We start from the raw sequence: 18396 nt of genomic DNA, 5'->3' as shown, positions 1-18396 counted from the left end.
CGAGTAGGTAAGGGTAGGCAAGAACGGTGGAGGGAAGCCGATGTGGTGGAAGTACGCGGTCAAGCCGATGTGGTGGAAGTACGCGGTCAAGTTCTAAGACATCCTTGCCACTTGGCGGGTGATGTTCGTCACTCTCTCAACTACGTGGTAAATCTGAACCCGCAAGTGGTGTGACTTAACATCAGAGGCCATTGATGGGGGAGGCGCAGAAGATGAGGGCTTGGGCCTCACCATTTTCTCCAAATGTCATTTCAATCAACAAGAGACAAGAATTGCCCAAAAATAATGTAAACAACAAATTCAAAACAATAACAATTTAATAGCCACTGGTGTCTCCCAAATATCAATAGAGAGCGACACAACTTGCCCACCCAAAATCTCTCCAAATATCTCCAATTGCACAAGAACAACTCAGTCACACATGCCCAGCAGTCAATCAGGTATTCAACCAAATAGAACTGACACATGCAAGAAAAAATACTCCAACCAGTACTACTGGTGCAAAACGTAGTCCAAAATCAATGAAGTTGCTATAGCAGAGTAGTAAAGCAATAGCCCCAAGCGTTAATCTAATCACAAGAAAGAGAACGTGCCACCAACAGAGCAATATCAGAGCAGATCAATTGCTAATAATCAAAGAAAAGCAAGATTTATTTCAGATTTTGTTTTGCTTGCATCATACACACAATTCCCAATCACCTTTTTATCTCACATACATCACATCACAAAAAGTACTACAGTAACTGGATCAAATAAATCATCCAAATAAATTCTTATCCAAACAAACTCAATGTCTCCCAATTCATCAGGCAACTTCAGAAATAACTCAACCAGAATCTCAAAAGAAACCTCAACAAACTTAGCAATTGAAAGCAATGGTCAGAATATTTCCCAGCAATTCAATCAGATGCACCCAACTGGAATAAGCAATGTAAATGGCATAGAAACCTCCCAATTGAACAAACAAGTGCAGTATTTCAGTTTACCCAAAATCTCAACAAATGGCTCCAGTTGGCCATTTAAAGTTTTAACTCAAAATTAGCAATTTCAATGAAAATAGGGTAGATATTGGACAATAAGAACGCAACCAACCAAATAGAGGTACCAAATTGAGGTTTAGTTACTCCACCAGTACCACTGGTGTAGCGAATAATGGAAGATAAATCACACACGACCCATACCAAATCACGGATAAACCAAAATAACAACTAATCACCGCCAACAATTTGAGAACCGAGTTACAAATACCTCCACCGGTCGATAGGCAAAGAAGGTGAAACTGGTGGTGACTGACACAGCGGCAGCGTCGTGCGACTCTTGCCCGCGGTGGGCTGGACGACTGGTGTGGAGCGTCGCGTGAGTGGCGATGGCGCGTGTGTTGCTATGGACGGAGGAGATCGCGAGTGGGGGAAAGCGGTGGTATCAATGAGGACAGCGGCGGTCAAAGGTGGAGCAGGAGCGAGCGGCGTGGCTGAGAGGGTTGGTGGGGACTGTGGAGTGGGTCTGGTGGTCGGCGGACAAGCAAGAGAGAGGCGCGCGGCTGTGGGCAGCGGCGGCGCATGATGCTGCGGACAGCGGCGAGCAAGGGATCTGCTGTGGTGGAGAGAGCGAGGCGCGGAGTGAGCAGCGGCAGCTCGCGGACTCCAGCAGCGTCGACTTGCGGACTCCAGTAGCGTCGACTTGCGGCTGCTTCGCGTGGCTAGGTGGAGGAAACGACGGCGGCGTGTGGCGATGATAGCCTTGGCGCGGGCGTGACTGGCGGAATCGGCGGCGGGCACAGAGGAAAAGAAAGAAAGGGCGGACAGGGGCAGCGAGATAGAAGAAAGAAAAGAGAAAGAAGGAAAAAGAAAGAAAGGAAAGAAAGAAAAAGAAAATGAAAGAAAGGAAAAAAAAGAAAATAGTATTGTGTTTTTTTCTTTTTTTTCTTTTTTTTTTTCATTTTAGAAAAAAAATTTCTTTTGTTTTTACGGAAAGACTTTTTTTTTCTTCTTGTTACTTACTTGAAATTTTTTTTTTTTTGAATTTTTTTTTTTACATATATCATCTTTTTTTTTATTATCATTGACAAAATTTATTTTTGGAATTCAAAAATAGAGATTAACAGGAAATCAATAATCGTTCTTGAGTATTTTTTGAATACTTATCTTTCCCGCGAACGTGACGAGGGCACGTCAAGAAGGCACGGAATGAGAAACTTTCCTGGTTACTTGGCGCGGGCACGTCAAGAGGGTAAGAACCCCTTCTGACGATTCTGATCATGAACTCTCCATGCGTCATGACGCGGGCGCGTTATGAGGGCAAGAATCCCTTCTGACGATTCTGACCGTGAGCTCTCCATACGTTATGACGCGAGCCCGTCATGACAGAAGGACACCTACAACTCATCAAAAATGAAAATTAAAACCCGAAATCAGTCAAATTCAAGGAAAACATATTTAAACTATTACACGAAATCATAACAAATTAAAAGAAATAATTGGGTTGCCTCCCAATGAGCGCTTTTCTTTAACGTTTTTTGTTAGATATTGGACACCACTTTTCAATCTGGGTGTAACTCAATTTTTCTGAAAATCTGTGGCTCTCCTCCAGGATCCAAATAGCCTTTGAGTGCAGCCTTCTTTCTTAATTTTCTACTCCTTTTCACCTCATACAGTGCTTTCATCCCCTTATACTTGTTCTCAGTAAATTTGAATTTATCCCTACAAGCAAACTCAGAAAATTCTTGCACAGAGGGATTAATAGCATGAATAGCAAACACAGGGTGAAAGTTAACAGGATGTTCCATTGTATCAAAAATATTAAAGTGGACTAGTTCTCCATCAAATTTCATGGACAATGTACCCTTATTAACGTCAATTTTTGTCTGTGCTGTGCTAAAAAAGGGTTTACCTAGTAGCAAAGGTGAGGGTCAGGGGAATGATCATCATCCATGTCAAGTACATAAAAGTCAGCTGGAAATATCAATTCATTAACTTTAACCAGCACATCCTCTACCAACCCATCAGGGTATGCATTCGTTCGGTCAGCTAAATGAATTATTATCTCGGTTTCTTTTAATGGACCGAGGTTCAGAGAAGCATACATAGATTTAGGCATTATGTTGATCGATACTCCTAAGTCCAGCAAGGTATTCCTAATCAGAGTATTACCTATCTTACATGGGACAGTAAACCTACCTGGATCCCCACACTTTGGTGGGAACTTTCTTTGGAGTACTGCTGACACATTCTCCCCAACAATAACTCTTTCATCTCCCCTCAGCCTCCTTCGATTGACACATAGGTCCCTCAGAAATTTTGCATATTTCGGCACTTGCTTGATGGCGTCTAGTAAGGGAATGTTGATCTCTACCTTGCGGAACACCTCCAGGATCTCTTTCTCCTTGTCCTGCTTTTTCGGTTTCTCCAACGTGTAAGGAAATGGAGGAGGATTAGTTTTAACGTCTATGATCGGGTCAGGGAGTACCACTGGATTTTTGGTGCTTGTATTCTCTGCCTGAAGTTCTTTCTCAATTTTCTCTTTGTCCTTATCCTTTGGAGTCACAAGTTCGGACCCCTGAATTTCCTTTCCGCTCCTTACAGTCATTGCACTTACGTTCTTCAAGTTCAGTTCAGGTTAGGATGGCAATCTTCCATTTACTTGAGACTCCAGACAGTTGATTGTTTTGGTCATTTGATTCATCTGATTTCTTATGTCCTGCCTTTCGGAGTCCGCCTTTTGTTGATTAGCAAGTAGTTGCTTGATCATCTCCTCCAAAGATGGACCAGAGCTCGGGGGGGGGAGGTGGTCGGGGTTGGTACTGCTGCTGGTACCCTGGTTGCTTATTTGGCACGAAATTAGTCTGCCTATTCCCTCCATAACTGAGGTTAGGGTGGTCCCTCCAACCTGGATTATAGGTACTTGAATAGGGGTCATAGGGCCTCCTTGGCGCAGGCGCGTGGCCTGCCATGTTCACTTGCTCTGTACCCTCCTCTTGCATCATTGGACACATGTCCATAGAGTGACCCATACCAGTGCAAATCCCACACACCTTGGCCTGAGATGCATTTCCTACAGCCAATTGCCTAACAAAAGAAGTCAACTCAGTTAGCTGCTGCTGGATAGAGGATGTCTCTACCTCATTCACCTTGTGTATTGGGACATCCTCCCTCGTACCGAATTGCTGTGAATTCTATGTCATTCCCTCAATTAACTCCCATGCTTCTCGAGGGGTTTTGTTCACCAATGCCCCTTCACTTGCAGCATCAATTATACTCATGTCCCTGAAAAGGAACCCCTCATAAAAATACTGTATGAGCAACTGCTCACTTATCTGGTGTTGGGGGCACTTGATGCACAACTTCTTGAACCGCTCCCAATACTTATAGAGTGACTCCCCTGGGTACTGCTTGATCTCGCAAATTTCTTTCCTTAGACTTGCAACCCTGGACGTAGGAAAATATTTATCTAAAATTTTTTTCTTTAATTGGTCCCACGTGGTGATGCTACCTGGTGACAGGTAGTACAGCCAGTCCTTTGCAGAATCCTTCAAGGAAAAGGAGAATGCCCTCATTTTTATCTGCTCTTCTGTAATGCCCAGGGGTTTCATACTATTGCACACGATATCAAACTCCTGCAGATACTTATACGGTTCTTCACCTGGTAAATCATGAAAAAAGGATAAAAGATGAATCAGACCAGATTTTAGTTCAAATGGAGTGTTATCATTTAAGGTGGGGAAGGTAATGCATAAAGGCTGCTGATTTAAATCAAGAGCAGTCAACTCCGTTAATGTTCGTGCATTAGTCATGGCTCCTTCCTCCTGGTCAGAGTCACTCGAAGTGTCACCAAACGAATCTGTTGGTTCAACTTGTAGCTCAGGTCTCTGAAATGCAACACTGAACTGCTTCTCTCTGAGCTGTCTGGTTTTCTTTCTCGTTCTGCGAGCGATCTTCTCTACTTCAGGGTCAAAAATCAAATCACCTGCACAAGAAGACCAAGGCATACACTAGAAAAATACTAGAAAATTAGAGCAAAAAAAATGAATTTAAAAAAATAATAATAACGGCAGTCCCCGGCAACGGCGCCAAAAATTAACAGGGTGTCGAAACCTGTACAATAATAAAATTAAACCTAATTGTCAGTTAAAATGATCAAAACCCAATTTCAAGTACTGGAGCAGGGACTCTAGGTGTGCAATGGATTACTTGATTCACCCTATTCCCGAAGAGTTTGCTAAATCCGATATACTCGAATGGGATGGTTTTTTTTCACAAATAATTATGAATTTGTAAACAGGGCAAGTAGAGTCGTATACTCAGGGATTGGGCATATTTGTTTTTTAAGAAATCCAAAGTAACATAGGGGGTGATTTTGTAGGAACGACGACAATTAAATAAATGTAAATAAAAAAATAAATAACTAACTAGAAATTAAACAACAATTCACTGAATTCAGAGTAACAATAATTAAAGGTCTAAATCAATTAAAACAAGAAAATAATTAAAAATAAAATAAAGTAGGCAACTAAAAGTCAAATGACAATTCACTAAAATCAAGGTAATATTAATTAAAGATCTAGCCAAGAAATAACTTCAGCAATGGTTCACCTAATTGATCATCGATGCAAAGGCAATTTCAATTATTTATCAATAAATAGGTTATAACTACCAAACATGCAATGGCAGTCAACCACTCCTTACTGTGTCGATGATTAAGGTACGCCCGTTAATCACTGCTCTAATTAGAAAATAATTCTAGGTACGCCCGTAAGATTTAATTTCTCAATTGCCTTACGTATTAGAGGAGCTCTATTCTAACCAAATAACGCACTACCAGGGTTATTTCAGATTAGCCCGCGTATCCCCTTGGCACGAATCTAATCGTGCCAGTTGTCACTATTTCAAGACAATTAAACAATTACGAATTTAATACCCTAATTAACAAAAGATTACCAAATCAATTAATTATCTGGATCTACGACAATCAATTAATTAAATAACCATAAGTATAGCAATCAAGAAATGTGCGAATACCAATAAATAAAAAAAAAGATTAAATTAAATCGATCTCCCAATTTTAGGCGAACCAAAGCCTCCGTTGTCCCTTGACTAGAGTGAAAAAATTAGTACATGTTTGATGAACAAAACCCACAGGAAATTGTAAAGGAACCAGCGGCCATCAATTGGAAAATGAGCGAATTCGTTTCAATCGAGAAAAGATAGCAAAGTTACAAGAAGTAGGCCTCTGTTTCACTTCGGATGATATACGAAAAGCAAAAGCAATTGCCAATAGTTCAGATGAAGAAAAGTCAAGGTTTTTCCAATTTTGCTCCAGACATCCGTAGATGAATCTCACTACCACAAGCTAAGGAAGAAAAGTCAAAGCTAAAGGAAAAAGGAAAGCAAAAACCATAGTCCAACTCTCTCCTACCCCCTTTTGTTCCTATACTAATTGCTCTTCTTTTTAATTGCGGCGGCACACCAGGGAGAAGAAACCATTCGTCCGTCATTCCTTTGCAGAAATTACCAAAATGAGCGTGACATCTTCTTTTCCAAAAATGCCCCTGGGACAAACTCTATCATTTGAACTCATTTTCTGTCAAATTGGCACCTGTTATTATATTTTCATTCTACTCCCTAAAATAAATGCAAAATACTAAAAATGAGTAGAATCCAGCAATTAATCCACATCAGGTCAGGTAATAGGAAAAATAAATAATAAAATAAATGAAAAAATTACACCCTATCAAAAACAGATTTTTCAATAGTTTAACTCCCATTAAATTTCTTCCAAATGAAGTCGTAACCTTGTGTTGAGTCGTCAAAAGCAAAAAAAAAAAAATTGAAACTGTTCACGGCAGTACTTTTCACCGGTACTGTTCATGACTATAGCAGTACTGTTCATCCGAAAAAAAATTATTATTTTTACCTTGTGTTTGTTTCTTGTAGTTGGTTTGGTAATTTTTTGAAGTTCTTGGATTGCATAGTGGGTTCTTGAAAAAAAAATCTTGATATTTTGAAAATCCTAAAAATCATCCTCTTGAATCTTGAAGTGCGACTACCTTATTTTCTTGAATTGGCAAGTTAGAAAAACAAAAAAGGAAGAAAGAAGGGAAAAAAAAAAGGCAGTCTTGCCTTGAATGGTTTCCAAATCTTGATTAATTTTCAAATCTTGATTGATATCTTGATTGATTTCTAAATCTTAATTGATTTCCAAATCTTGATTGATATCTTGATTGATTGCCAAATCTTGATTGATTTTCAAATATTGGTTGACTTCCAAATTCTAGCCAAATACAATTGGGTGAAGATATTCTTGACAAATGGAGCATGTCCAATGGTTCGTGTTCATAATCAAGTTGAGTTGGCGACATGCTTCTTGGATTGCATTTATCAAGACATTTTTCGAGTTACTCCTTTGTAAGCAAGCACTCGATTTGAGGACAAATCGTCTTTAAAGAGGAAGGGAATGATGAGAACATGAAGATTTGGATTCCCTTCAAATTCAAGAAAATTCGATTGATGGTTGATGGTGCAATCGAATTCAAGAATCATTGAAGATTTGTCATGCTTATTTCTTGTTATTTATTTAAGTAAGTTTCCAACAATATTTGTTAGTTAGTCTTGAGTTATTAAAGGAAATAAAGGCTAAGGTCATGTTGACCATAGTTAAACCAATTGGGTCAGTTAGTTTCCTATTCTAATTGAATTAGAGTTTTAGGAAAGTAGTTAATTGTTTCCAAATTTATTTAGGAAGTTGTGTCAAGTCAAATAAGGAAACTTGTATTGTTTCCAATTTAGATTAAGGTTTTGAGTCTTGTAAGGCTATAAATAGTAAAAAGAGAGTTGTCTCCTTTTATGGAGTTTCTCGATGGAACTTGAGTTTCTTCTTGAACAGTATCAAGTATTTAGCGTGGATACTTGTGGTGTTCAAGACAAAATGATCACATCATCTTGTTCTTTCAAGCTAATAACCAATCCACTAGATTTCTAGAGACGGGTTCTCTTTAGATCTAGTAAGGTAGTTATTGTTCCACACCAATAACCAATCTACTAGGTTTCTAGAGACGAGTTCTCTTTAGATCTAACAAGGTAGTTATTGTTCCATAACCTGGTCAAGATAGATCCTTCCGCTGTCTGATCAACTTGGTTCTTCAAGATAGGTTCTTGTAGCGTCGAATTTCGTATCATGTTCTGGTTTAGTTTGAAGTTGAGGAAAGGAAAACCGGTCGATGCTCTTGATTGGTAATTAATGGATCTGAATGCAGGAAGTTCATATAGCAAGAGCACGGACAGAAATACCGATGGTTCCCTTCTTCCGAATTTAAATCTTGGCCTGAAGATGCCTTTTGGTGAAATTCTGTACGCCACAAAGAACTTTGATGAGAAACTGATTGTCGGTGAAGGGGGTTTTGGCAAAGTCTACAAAGGTACTCTGAGGGATGGAACAAAAGTTGCTGTTAAAAGAAGTGAACCAGGACGAACGCAGGGGCTTCCAGAATTCCAAACTGAGATAATGGTCATGTCCAAAATTCGCCACCGCCATCTGGTTTCTTTGATTGGATACTGCTATGAAAGATCAGAGATGGCACTAGTTTTTGAGTTCATGGAGAAGGGGACTCTGAGAGACCATCTGTACACTCCTAAGGAAGAATCTGGGAAATCAACTTCAGTATCTGGATTATCTTGGAATAGAAGGCTTCAATTGTGCATTGATGCAGCAAAAGGTCTACACTACCTTCATACTGGTCTAGGTGGTTCAATTATTCACAGGGATGTGAAGTCAACAAATATTCTGCTAGATGTGCATTATGTGGCTAAAGTTGCCGATTTTGGTATTTCAAGATTAGGTCCTCTTGAACAAAGCCATGTCAGTACAGAGGTGAAAGACAGCTTTGGTTATCTTGACCCTGAGTACTTTAGATGCCTTCAATTAACTAAAAAATCTGATGTGCACTGTTTTGGAGTTGTACTTCTTGAAGTGCTTTGTGCAAGGCCAGCCATTGACAACTCGCTTCCCAGGCAGCAAGTAAACCTGGCTGACTGGGGAATGTCTTGTCTAATGGAAGGAGAACTTCACAAAATCATTGACCCTTTTCTTGTTGGTAAGATCAACTGGAATTCATTGAGCAGATATGGGGAAACTGTTGAGAAGTGTTTAAAAGAATGTGGAGTTGATAGGCCTAATATGGCTGATGTGTTGTGGGATCTTGAGTATGCATTGCAGCTTCAGCACACTGCAGTTCCAGAACAATCGTATGAGGGCAGCAACACGGATGTTTCCAACAACTTGCCATTGCCAGTAATTCGCCGCTTGCCTTCTCACAGCATTGCCATGAGTAGTGAAGATGAAATTGGCTCAGATGCTAATATTGAGAGAAGTAGCACAAATCCTAGTGAGGTGTTCTCTCAGCTAAGGATGGAGGATGCTAGATGATGTACAAATGATTACATTCTAGCTTTGAGAACTGAAGTTCCATTGCAGTCTCTCGAGAGAAGTAGTCAATAAAACAATAAATAGCTTGTAAAATTACTCAGCATTGCTCTTCTTACCTTGCTGTAACCGTGTAGATCCATTGCCTGTTTGAGCACACGGGATCCTCAGTGCCACTTTTTCAGTGGCAATTCAGTGTCACTTCTATATTTATGTCAAGTGTCTTGTTTATTTAATTTGTCATGTGCTATTTATTTAAATTTCTTCTATCATCACGTGATAAGTGGGATTGGCACTGAATTTGGCACCGAGTAGTAGTACAGAGGATCCCAACTGCTGTTTGAGAAATGTTTTGAATCTTTCCCGTAGTGCATTAGCAAGTTGTTCAATTTTTAAGGAATGCAAGCTGAGCTACTACCAAAAACTTATTAAGTTTAGCAATTTTTAGGAAGGGAATGAGATTCCTCATATCGGTGTTGCTACCTCTTTTACAGCTTTGACTAGAAAGCTAGAAACTTGAATCCGACCAAGTCTGAAGGACCTTTCAGAGGCTAAAATAAATACACGAAAAAGATCAAGGAAAAACTTCCTATGGAGATAAACTAAAAGAATACTTCTGCTATTACATGGTTGTAACCAAAAAAAAAAAAATCAGAATGATTCTGAAATAGCTAGTTCTGATAATAGCTATTGCAACGTGAAAAAGATAAAAGACTCGTCAGCAATTGCTTGCTGAGTAGGGCAGTTACTTGATAAGAATTTTCTTGATCCATAAAATGGAATGCGCATAACATGCAGCAGTTCATTGTTGGACTCTATTCGAACACTGAAAAGGAAATGGAAATCAACTTTCATTGGCAAACTCCAAGTAGAAACAAATTTCACTCGTGCCCGGTGCCCCTTCCATTTGGGCCAGAAGCTAGGTAACGCATTCTGAATCTCCTGCCAAAGTGGCTTCTTATGCTCTCCCATGGATCAGATTTCCAGGGAACTTCAGGGCTTGCAATCTCATTCTCTGCTGCATGAGTGGAAAGAAGAATTCTAGAGTCAATATGACATGGGAGAAATGTACATTGAAGAGTGACTAATAGAATCAGCATCGCCCATATGCTTCTCATGTTTGTGTGTCCTATTCCCTCCAGCTCACGGCTTGATAACAAGTGTGATCAGCTGTTGGTATTGAAGTTGCAGAATTGGTGCAGCATCTCTGTGCTTGGCCTAAGCCAATCGAACCTGGGATCATTATATAAGGATTGGACTTGTCATGGCTGAGTAAATTTCCAAAGAACGGGTAAATAGCTTTTCGGGGTGGGACCTCATATGATTCTGAGTCTGAATTTTCGGTTGGTAATAAGATTGAAAGCACTACTGTATAATGCACTTTCACTATTCTGTCATTGTCAGATCATTGAGTTTTCTTCAAGTTTGCTAGTAGTTAGTTGCAATATGCTTTATCTTTTTTCCAGCACCATTCACTTTAGAAGTCGCCACTGGGGAAATACATTTGTGACGGCGGCGGAGCCAGAAAAAATTCTTAATGGGGCAAAATCAACACTAAAATTTTTTACCTACTCTTTTTCTAATTTTTTAAGCGAAAAAAAAATTCACCAACAAGTACAAATGATGCATATATTCCATGAAAAATATAAAAAGACAAATTCAAAATTATTAATGTAATAATAATTTTATTTCAAAAACAAACTAAACTATTTACAATTGCTCATTGCGAGTTGTTATATTTTAATAACTAACTTGGTTGTGGAAGTAAGAATGGCTCTCGATTGTGGGAGAAAAATGGGGGATCAGTGGAGGGAAGGAAAATTGGGAAGTGGGGACAAAGAAAGTAAATGATATGATTAGATGAATTGATCAAAAGAAAGAGTAACTAGCTGCTTGGTTGTGGAAGATAGTGACTCTCGACTGTGGGGGAAAAATGGGGGACCAAAGGAAGGAAGGGAAATTGGGGAGTGGGACCCAAAGAAAATGAATGATATGATTGGTACTTGCTTGTTGAAATGAAAAGGCTTTTTTTTTTAATCTTATTTCAAATGGAATTTGTGCCCCACATTTCTTTTTAGAATTTTAGTTTATGAACTAACTTAAAAAATTACGTAATTTTTTCACATCTTTTCTAAGAAAACTCTGGGGTCACACTTAAAATTATATCAAAATTATATAAGTATTATAGAAATTTAAGGGGGCAGTGGGAGCCCGTGCCCCCACCTTTAATCCGCCCCTGATTTGTGATTAAGGTTTTGATAATAAAGTTAGTCCAATTAAAAAAGTAACATTAAAAAAGTACTTTAAAGAGAAAGATGAAACTTTTATTATATAAATACCCCTCATGCTTGTATATAAGTTGTATTAGTAAAAGAATAAAAATAATTAAAAGTTAGAAACAATTAATACACACATTTAACCACTCAAAAAGTTCACATTCAATAAATTAGATAACACAGATAACTAATAAAACTACACTAATGATTACAAAATTCAGTAAAACAAACTAGTCATTTCTTTTAACTTAATGTTTGCTATGATTCTTATGATTTTGAACAGAAAAATTTTAAAATTTTGTCTGTCTTTTCTCTCCTAATAAATGAGACAACACAAATAAGTAATAAAACTACACTAATGATTACAATATTTAATAAAACAGACTAGTCATATCTTTTAATTTAATGTTTGCTATGATTCTTGTGATTTTGAACTGAAAAATTTTCAAATTTTGTCTTTTTCTTTTCTCTTCTTTCTCCCTTATTTCCATGAAATTACTTTACAATTGCCTCCTTTATTTCCATAAAATTACTTTACAATTGTCACAACTTTAAGAATTTCAAAGAAAACTGAAAGGAGGGGAAAAAGGCAAAATTCGAAAATTTTTCTGTTCAAAATTACAAGAATCATTATTAAAAGAGATAACTAGTCTATTTTGCTAAATCTTGTAATCATGAGTGTAGTTTTGTTACTTATCTGTGTTGTCTAATTTATTAAATGTAAACTTTTTTAGTGGTTAAATATGTGTATTAATTGTTTCTAACTTTTAATTATTTTTATTCTTTTACTAATACGACTTATGTACATGCATAAAGGGTATTTATAGAATAAAAGTTTCATCTCTCTCCTTAAAGTACTTTTTTAATGTTACTTTTTTAAATTGGACTAATTTTGTTATCAAAACCTTAACGTCAGAGGAGGTTTGTGTAATTTTATAAACTTCAGGGGAGGCTAGTGAAATTGTCAAAAATCTCAGGAACAATTTTTGAAATTATCCCTAGTTCAATTCAGCACTTGCTTAATAGATTCAAATATTAAAATATTTAGACTAGTTTGATAACAAAAAATTAAACATCTAAATAAATTTAATGAAACCGAATTTTTTAGGCAAAATTTTCTCCTAAAAATAAGTGATAAGTTATTCATTCATCACTTAATTTGATATACATTTAAATATATCAAATTTAGTACTTAACAATTCAATAAATTAATCAATCTAAATTTTATATTTTAATTTTCAGAATTTAATTTTATCAAACGCACCTGCTTTCAATTAGTGACTTATGTAGAATGTATTGTTAGTTACAGTATGCCACACAGGCACACGAAGCACTACGCAGTCACCAAGAGTTTGGTGTTTTTAACCCAAGCTTATGTTTGAAAAATCTTTTTTTTTTCTAAAATAACTTTTATATTTTATATGAACACATTTATTAATTAATTTTTTATTTTATATATATCAAATTATTATAATATATTTTTTTATAAAAATTTTAAAAGATAATAATTCAAACGGGTCACTTCTACCTTTTTGAGCAGTGAAACAACTTAGTGACGGAGTAACTATCAACAAATACAGTGGGATGGTGACAGCATATAAATAGGTTTAAGACTTGGCCCAACTACATTATCATTTGCCAATGATTTTGAGTCGCACATGTGCAAATTTGCATTGGATGTGCTTCACTTGAAAGATTTTTTCTTTTTTTTTTTTAAATTGTGCTTTCACTCAAGCAATTTCATCGAGTTCAGAGTTCAAATTTTGTGTGTGATAGCCAGAAATAAGAAGTAGGGTTGCAAACAAATCGAACTGCTCGCGAGTGGCTCATGAGTGCTCAAGTCGAGCTCAAACTGATCAAATCAAGCTCGAGTTTAAGTTTAAAAATATCAAGCTCGTTAGTTCACGAGTTGGTTTGTGAACTCAAGTATATATATATATATTTTTATTTTTATTTTACTATTAAAATTATATATTTCTAATATTTATTTTTTTAAAAATAAAAAAAATTATTATTTATTTTTCGAGTTCGAGCTTTAAATTGGTAGTTTGTCCAATTCGAGTTCGAGTTTAATAAAACTAAATTAAGACTCGACTCGATTATGTCAAAACTCAACTCGACTCGATTCGTTTGCACCCCTAAAAAGAAGGATGTTGGAGCGGGTGAGAGGATTAAAAAAAATGCAATTTCATCGGGTTTTTTTTTTTTTTTTGCTCCAACTTGCCTGAACGTGCCAACAGACAATTGAAGAGTGGTCCAATTCTCCTTCGATACCTTTACAAGCTTTTTTTTGCGATGATTATTGTCAGTTATTTTTTAATTTGCAATTGAAATTTCTTTTCCCTTCTTACTTTTTATCTTTGTAGTTGAACTCCTTGCACCTAGTTAAAGATACTTCCATACTTGTGAAATATTTCTACAAAAAATTCAGAAAAATGTAATCCGTAATTATTTCCTGACTTTTCCACCCATCAAAAATAAAAAAAACACAAACACTTTTGAAATTTTTCAACAGAAAAAAGCATCAACATAGGGAGCTACACACAAGAATCCTAAAGCCTACAAACCTTTTTCTCACTCAAAACAGATTTCTTAATTTGAGACAGAATAAAGGATATTGTAACTGATACTCCTGATTTTTGCTTAAACAATACTGCCCTAAAAAAATCAAAATAAGAAGACCCCCTGCTTCCGAGCGGTGGATTCCGTCAACTATTAATCTCTACTGGGAAATGGAATCCGCACTCTAATATGCACTCATCCGACGACTAGAAGTCAACCCGCCTGCTGTAGTCAAAGTCGTGTTTCTTTCGCTCACCTTCCGCCACAAGTTTGATAGGACATGTGGCCTCCCCGTTCCCATCGTGTCTAGCTAGTTGTGTGAATTGTTAGAATTTATAAATTGATACTACAATTTTTTTGATAATAACGAAGTTGATGTAAACCTCACGATTACCCCAATAATATATCAGTTTATATAAAAATTGTGTTAGTTTATCCAATTGGACAGAACTCAAATGTGGAAGGGCTCCGGATCCTTACAATTTTAGAAATAGTTTCATAAATCTCTCTTGAGGTTTCTAACAATTTAGCGACTTTTCTTGACTTGAGATTTAAAAAATTACACTGGTCTTCGTTGGTGTTATAAAAAGTCTATAATAGTTTTAACAATTTTACAAATCTTAAGTGAAAAGTGGGTGTAAAGGAAAAAGAAAACCACATCTCGGAAATATTTCTTTATCCAAAAGCTTTAACCCCATCTCGGAAATATTTCTTTATCCAAAAGCTTTAACCCCATCTCAATTAGTAATACATTGTATTCAATTCTTAGGTCATTTAAATGGATTTTCTACTTAGTTTTATAAATAACTGATTAGTAGGGATGCATTTATTAAAAACAATTTCTTCATAATTTATTAGCAAAAAAAAAGGAAAAAGAAGTCCAAACATTAAAAATAATGCCTTGAAACATGACCTAAATTTTGCTGCAAAAAAGAGCTGCCTTAAAATTTTTTACTTAATAAATAATGCTGATATTTGATTTCTTTTGTCATTTAATTTGTCTTCTAAATCAAATTGGGGAAGTATAGGATATTCATTAGATTTTTTGTGCTTACGTCACCATTTGTTACTAAAACATACTTTTTGGGGGAGGCTTCTATAATTTTTCAAATTTGACGGGCGGTCTGAAATTATCCCGAAAATTTAATGTAGCTTCAGGCGTGTTTGTTGTCCTCTTCCATTTCGTACCCACATGAGAAAAAGTTGGCTAAAGACGATAAGGCTGCCCATTACTGGAGTTGAAAAAGACTACAAGGTCCGTGGACTTCACAGTACTGACTCAAGAAACCATCTTGATGAAACTCATCAATTTCCACCAAAACTCAATGGAAATCCTTCATCCTCCAAACACAGGTTACGTCCTCTTCAATTTGTGCTGCTATCTTTTGTTGTTCAACGGAATCAACACCTCCGCTTACACCGTACCTGATCGCTACTTCATCAACTGTGGCTCAAGTGGCAGCACAACCGTCTACGGGCGGAACTTCGTCGGCGACGTCAATCCCGATTCATTCACCTCAAGCCACAGCAGCATAGCCAAAGAAGACCAATCATCGGATTCAGCAGCTTCTCCTCTCTATCAAACTGCAAGAATTTTCAGACAAAAATCTTTATATGATCTTGACCTTGCCCAGAATGGCATTTACGTGGTACGCTTTCACTTCTATGCTTTCACTTCTCCAGATAATCTTGCTACTGCCAGATTCGACGTGTCAACTTCCAAGTTTTCACTCCTATCCAACTTCAGCGTCCAAAATAGTAGCACCAGTAAGTCACCTGTGATTAAAGAGTTCTTGATCCGTATCGATGTGGGGAAGTTCCAAATTTACTTCACGCCTTCCGGGTCATCTTCTTTTGCCTTTGTTAATGCTATAGAAGCATTCCTTGCTCCTGATAACTTCATTCAGGATTCTCCTTCTCCTTCTTACATAACTCCTGCTGGAAGCAAAGGAGTTTACAATGGTTTGTTGTCCAATGCTTTACAAGTAGTTCATAGGATTAACGTTGGTGGACTGACTGTAACACCGGACAATGATACTTTGGGGAGAAATTGGATACCTGATGATGATTATTTGGTCTTACGGAATGCAGCCATGAACACTTCATTTCGTAGTGCACCGCCTAATTACCAGTCCGGATTTGCAACAAGGTTTGATGCTCCTGACCCTGTTTATAACACTGCCAAAGAGCTGAACATCGCTCCTAGTCAGGAAGGTGTCACTCTCCCGAAAACAAATTTTAATGTTTCTTGGCGATTCAATGTAAATGGAAATGCCAAATTTCTAGTCCGGGTGCATTTTTGTGACGTAATTAGTCGAGCTGGTAGCGACACATTGAAATTCAATCTCTATATTTATAGTAACTTCAGCCAAAAAATTGATCCACAAGATTCAACTACCGCAACCATGACGGCAGTTCCTTTTTACAATGATTTTGTGGTGGATTCAGATGATTCTGGTTTTATGAATGTAAGTATTGGCCCACGGAAAGATTCTAGTAATCAAACAGCCTTTCTTAATGGGGTAGAGATTATGCAGTTGGTTAACGTGCCAGGTCCAATTTCAAATGGAAGTGGATCAGGAAACAAGCATTTGCCCGTTATTATTGGTTCAGTTGCTGGAGGTGTGGTTCTCATCATCATTGCAGTGGTGTTGTCCTGGTTTAGTTTGAAGTTGAGGAAAGGAAAACCTGTCGATGCTCTTGACTGGCAATTAATGGATCTGAATGCAGGAAGTTCATATAGCAAGAGCACGGACAGAAATACCAATGGTTCCCCTCTTCCGGATTTAAATCTTGGCCTGAAGATGCCTTTTGGTGAAATTCTGTACGCCACAAAGAACTTTGATGAGAAACTGATTGTCGGTGAAGGGGGTTTTGGCAAAGTCTACAGAGGTACTCTGAGGGATGGAACAAAAGTTGCTGTTAAAAGAAGTGAACCAGGCCGAACGCAGGGGCTTCCAGAATTCCAAACTGAGATAATGGTCTTGTCCAAAATTCGCCACCGCCATCTGGTTTCTTTGATTGGATACTGCTATGAAAGATCAGAGATGGTACTAGTTTTTGAGTTCATGGAGAAGGGGACTCTGAGAGACCATCTGTACACTCCTAAGGAAGAATCTGGGAAATCAACTTCAGTATCTGGATTATCTTGGAATAGAAGGCTTCAATTGTGCATTGATGCAGCAAAAGGTTTACACTACCTTCATACTGGTCTAGGCGGTTCAATTATTCACAGGGATGTGAAGTCAACAAATATTCTGCTAGATGAGCATTATGTGGCTAAAGTTGCCGATTTTGGTATTTCAAGATTAGGTCCTCTTGATCAAAGCCATGTCAGTACAGAGGTGAAAGGCAGCTTTGGTTATCTTGACCCTGAGTACTTTAGATGCCTTCAATTAACTCAAAAATCTGATGTGTACTCTTTTGGAGTTGTACTTCTTGAAGTGCTTTGTGCAAGGCCAGCCATTGACAACTTGCTTCCCAGGCAGCAAGTAAACCTGGCTGACTGGGGAATGTCTTGTCTAATGGAAGGAGAACTTCACAAAATCATTGACCCTTTACTTGTTGGTAAGATTAACTCGAATTCATTGAGCAGATATGGGGAAACTGTTGAGAAGTGTTTAAAAGACTGTGGAGTTGATAGGCCTAATATGGCTGATGTGTTGTGGGATCTTGAGTATGCATTGCAGCTTCAGCACACTGCAGTTCCAGAACAATCGCATGAGGGCAGCAACACGGATGTTTCCTACAACTTGCCATTGCCAGTAATTCGCCGCTTGCCTTCTCACAGCATTGCCATGAGTGAAGATGAAATTGGCTCAGATGCTAATATTGAGAGAAGTAGCACAAATCCTAGTGAGGTGTTCTCTCAGCTAAGGATGGAGGATGCTAGATGATGTACAAGTGATTACATTCTAGCTTTCAGAACTGAAGTTCCATTGCAGTCTCTCAAGAGAAGTAGTCAATAAAACAATAAATAGCTTGTAAAATTACTCAGCATTGCTCTTCTTACCTTGCTGTAACCGTGTAGATCCATTGCCTGTTTGAGAAATGTTTTGAATCTTTCCCGTAGTGCATTAGTAAGTTGTTCAATTTTAAGGAATGCAAGCTGACCTGAGCTACTACCAAAAACTTATTAAGTTTA

At 37.6% G+C, this 18396-nt stretch overlaps 2 protein-coding genes across 2 annotated transcripts; both read left to right on the top strand.

Annotated features, from left to right (window-relative positions):
- The first annotated feature begins 8168 nt into the window (after window positions 1-8168).
- LOC113778546 (probable receptor-like protein kinase At2g23200) lies at window positions 8169-9563 on the top strand. The gene has a single exon (XM_027323985.1). It carries the CDS (start codon window positions 8233-8235, stop codon window positions 9415-9417), a length of 1185 nt encoding a protein of 394 aa, XP_027179786.1. The 5' UTR covers window positions 8169-8232; the 3' UTR covers window positions 9418-9563.
- A 5921-nt stretch (window positions 9564-15484) lies between these two features.
- LOC113777643 (probable receptor-like protein kinase At5g24010) lies at window positions 15485-18396 on the top strand. Its single transcript, XM_027322798.1, has one exon. It carries the CDS (start codon window positions 15548-15550, stop codon window positions 18146-18148), a length of 2601 nt encoding a protein of 866 aa, XP_027178599.1. The 5' UTR covers window positions 15485-15547; the 3' UTR covers window positions 18149-18396.

This window comes from Coffea eugenioides, chromosome 7, assembly GCF_003713205.1.
Source record: "Coffea eugenioides isolate CCC68of chromosome 7, Ceug_1.0, whole genome shotgun sequence".
NCBI classification, from domain to species: Eukaryota; Viridiplantae; Streptophyta; class Magnoliopsida; order Gentianales; family Rubiaceae; genus Coffea; species Coffea eugenioides.
This window is presented reverse-complemented; position numbering and strand designations above follow the sequence as displayed.

Coding starts and splice junctions, on each gene's coding strand:
- LOC113777643 (XM_027322798.1), top strand. CDS start 15,548: ATGAAACTCATCAATTTCCACCAAAACTCAATGGAAATCCTTCATCCT.
- LOC113778546 (XM_027323985.1), top strand. CDS start 8,233: ATGGATCTGAATGCAGGAAGTTCATATAGCAAGAGCACGGACAGAAAT.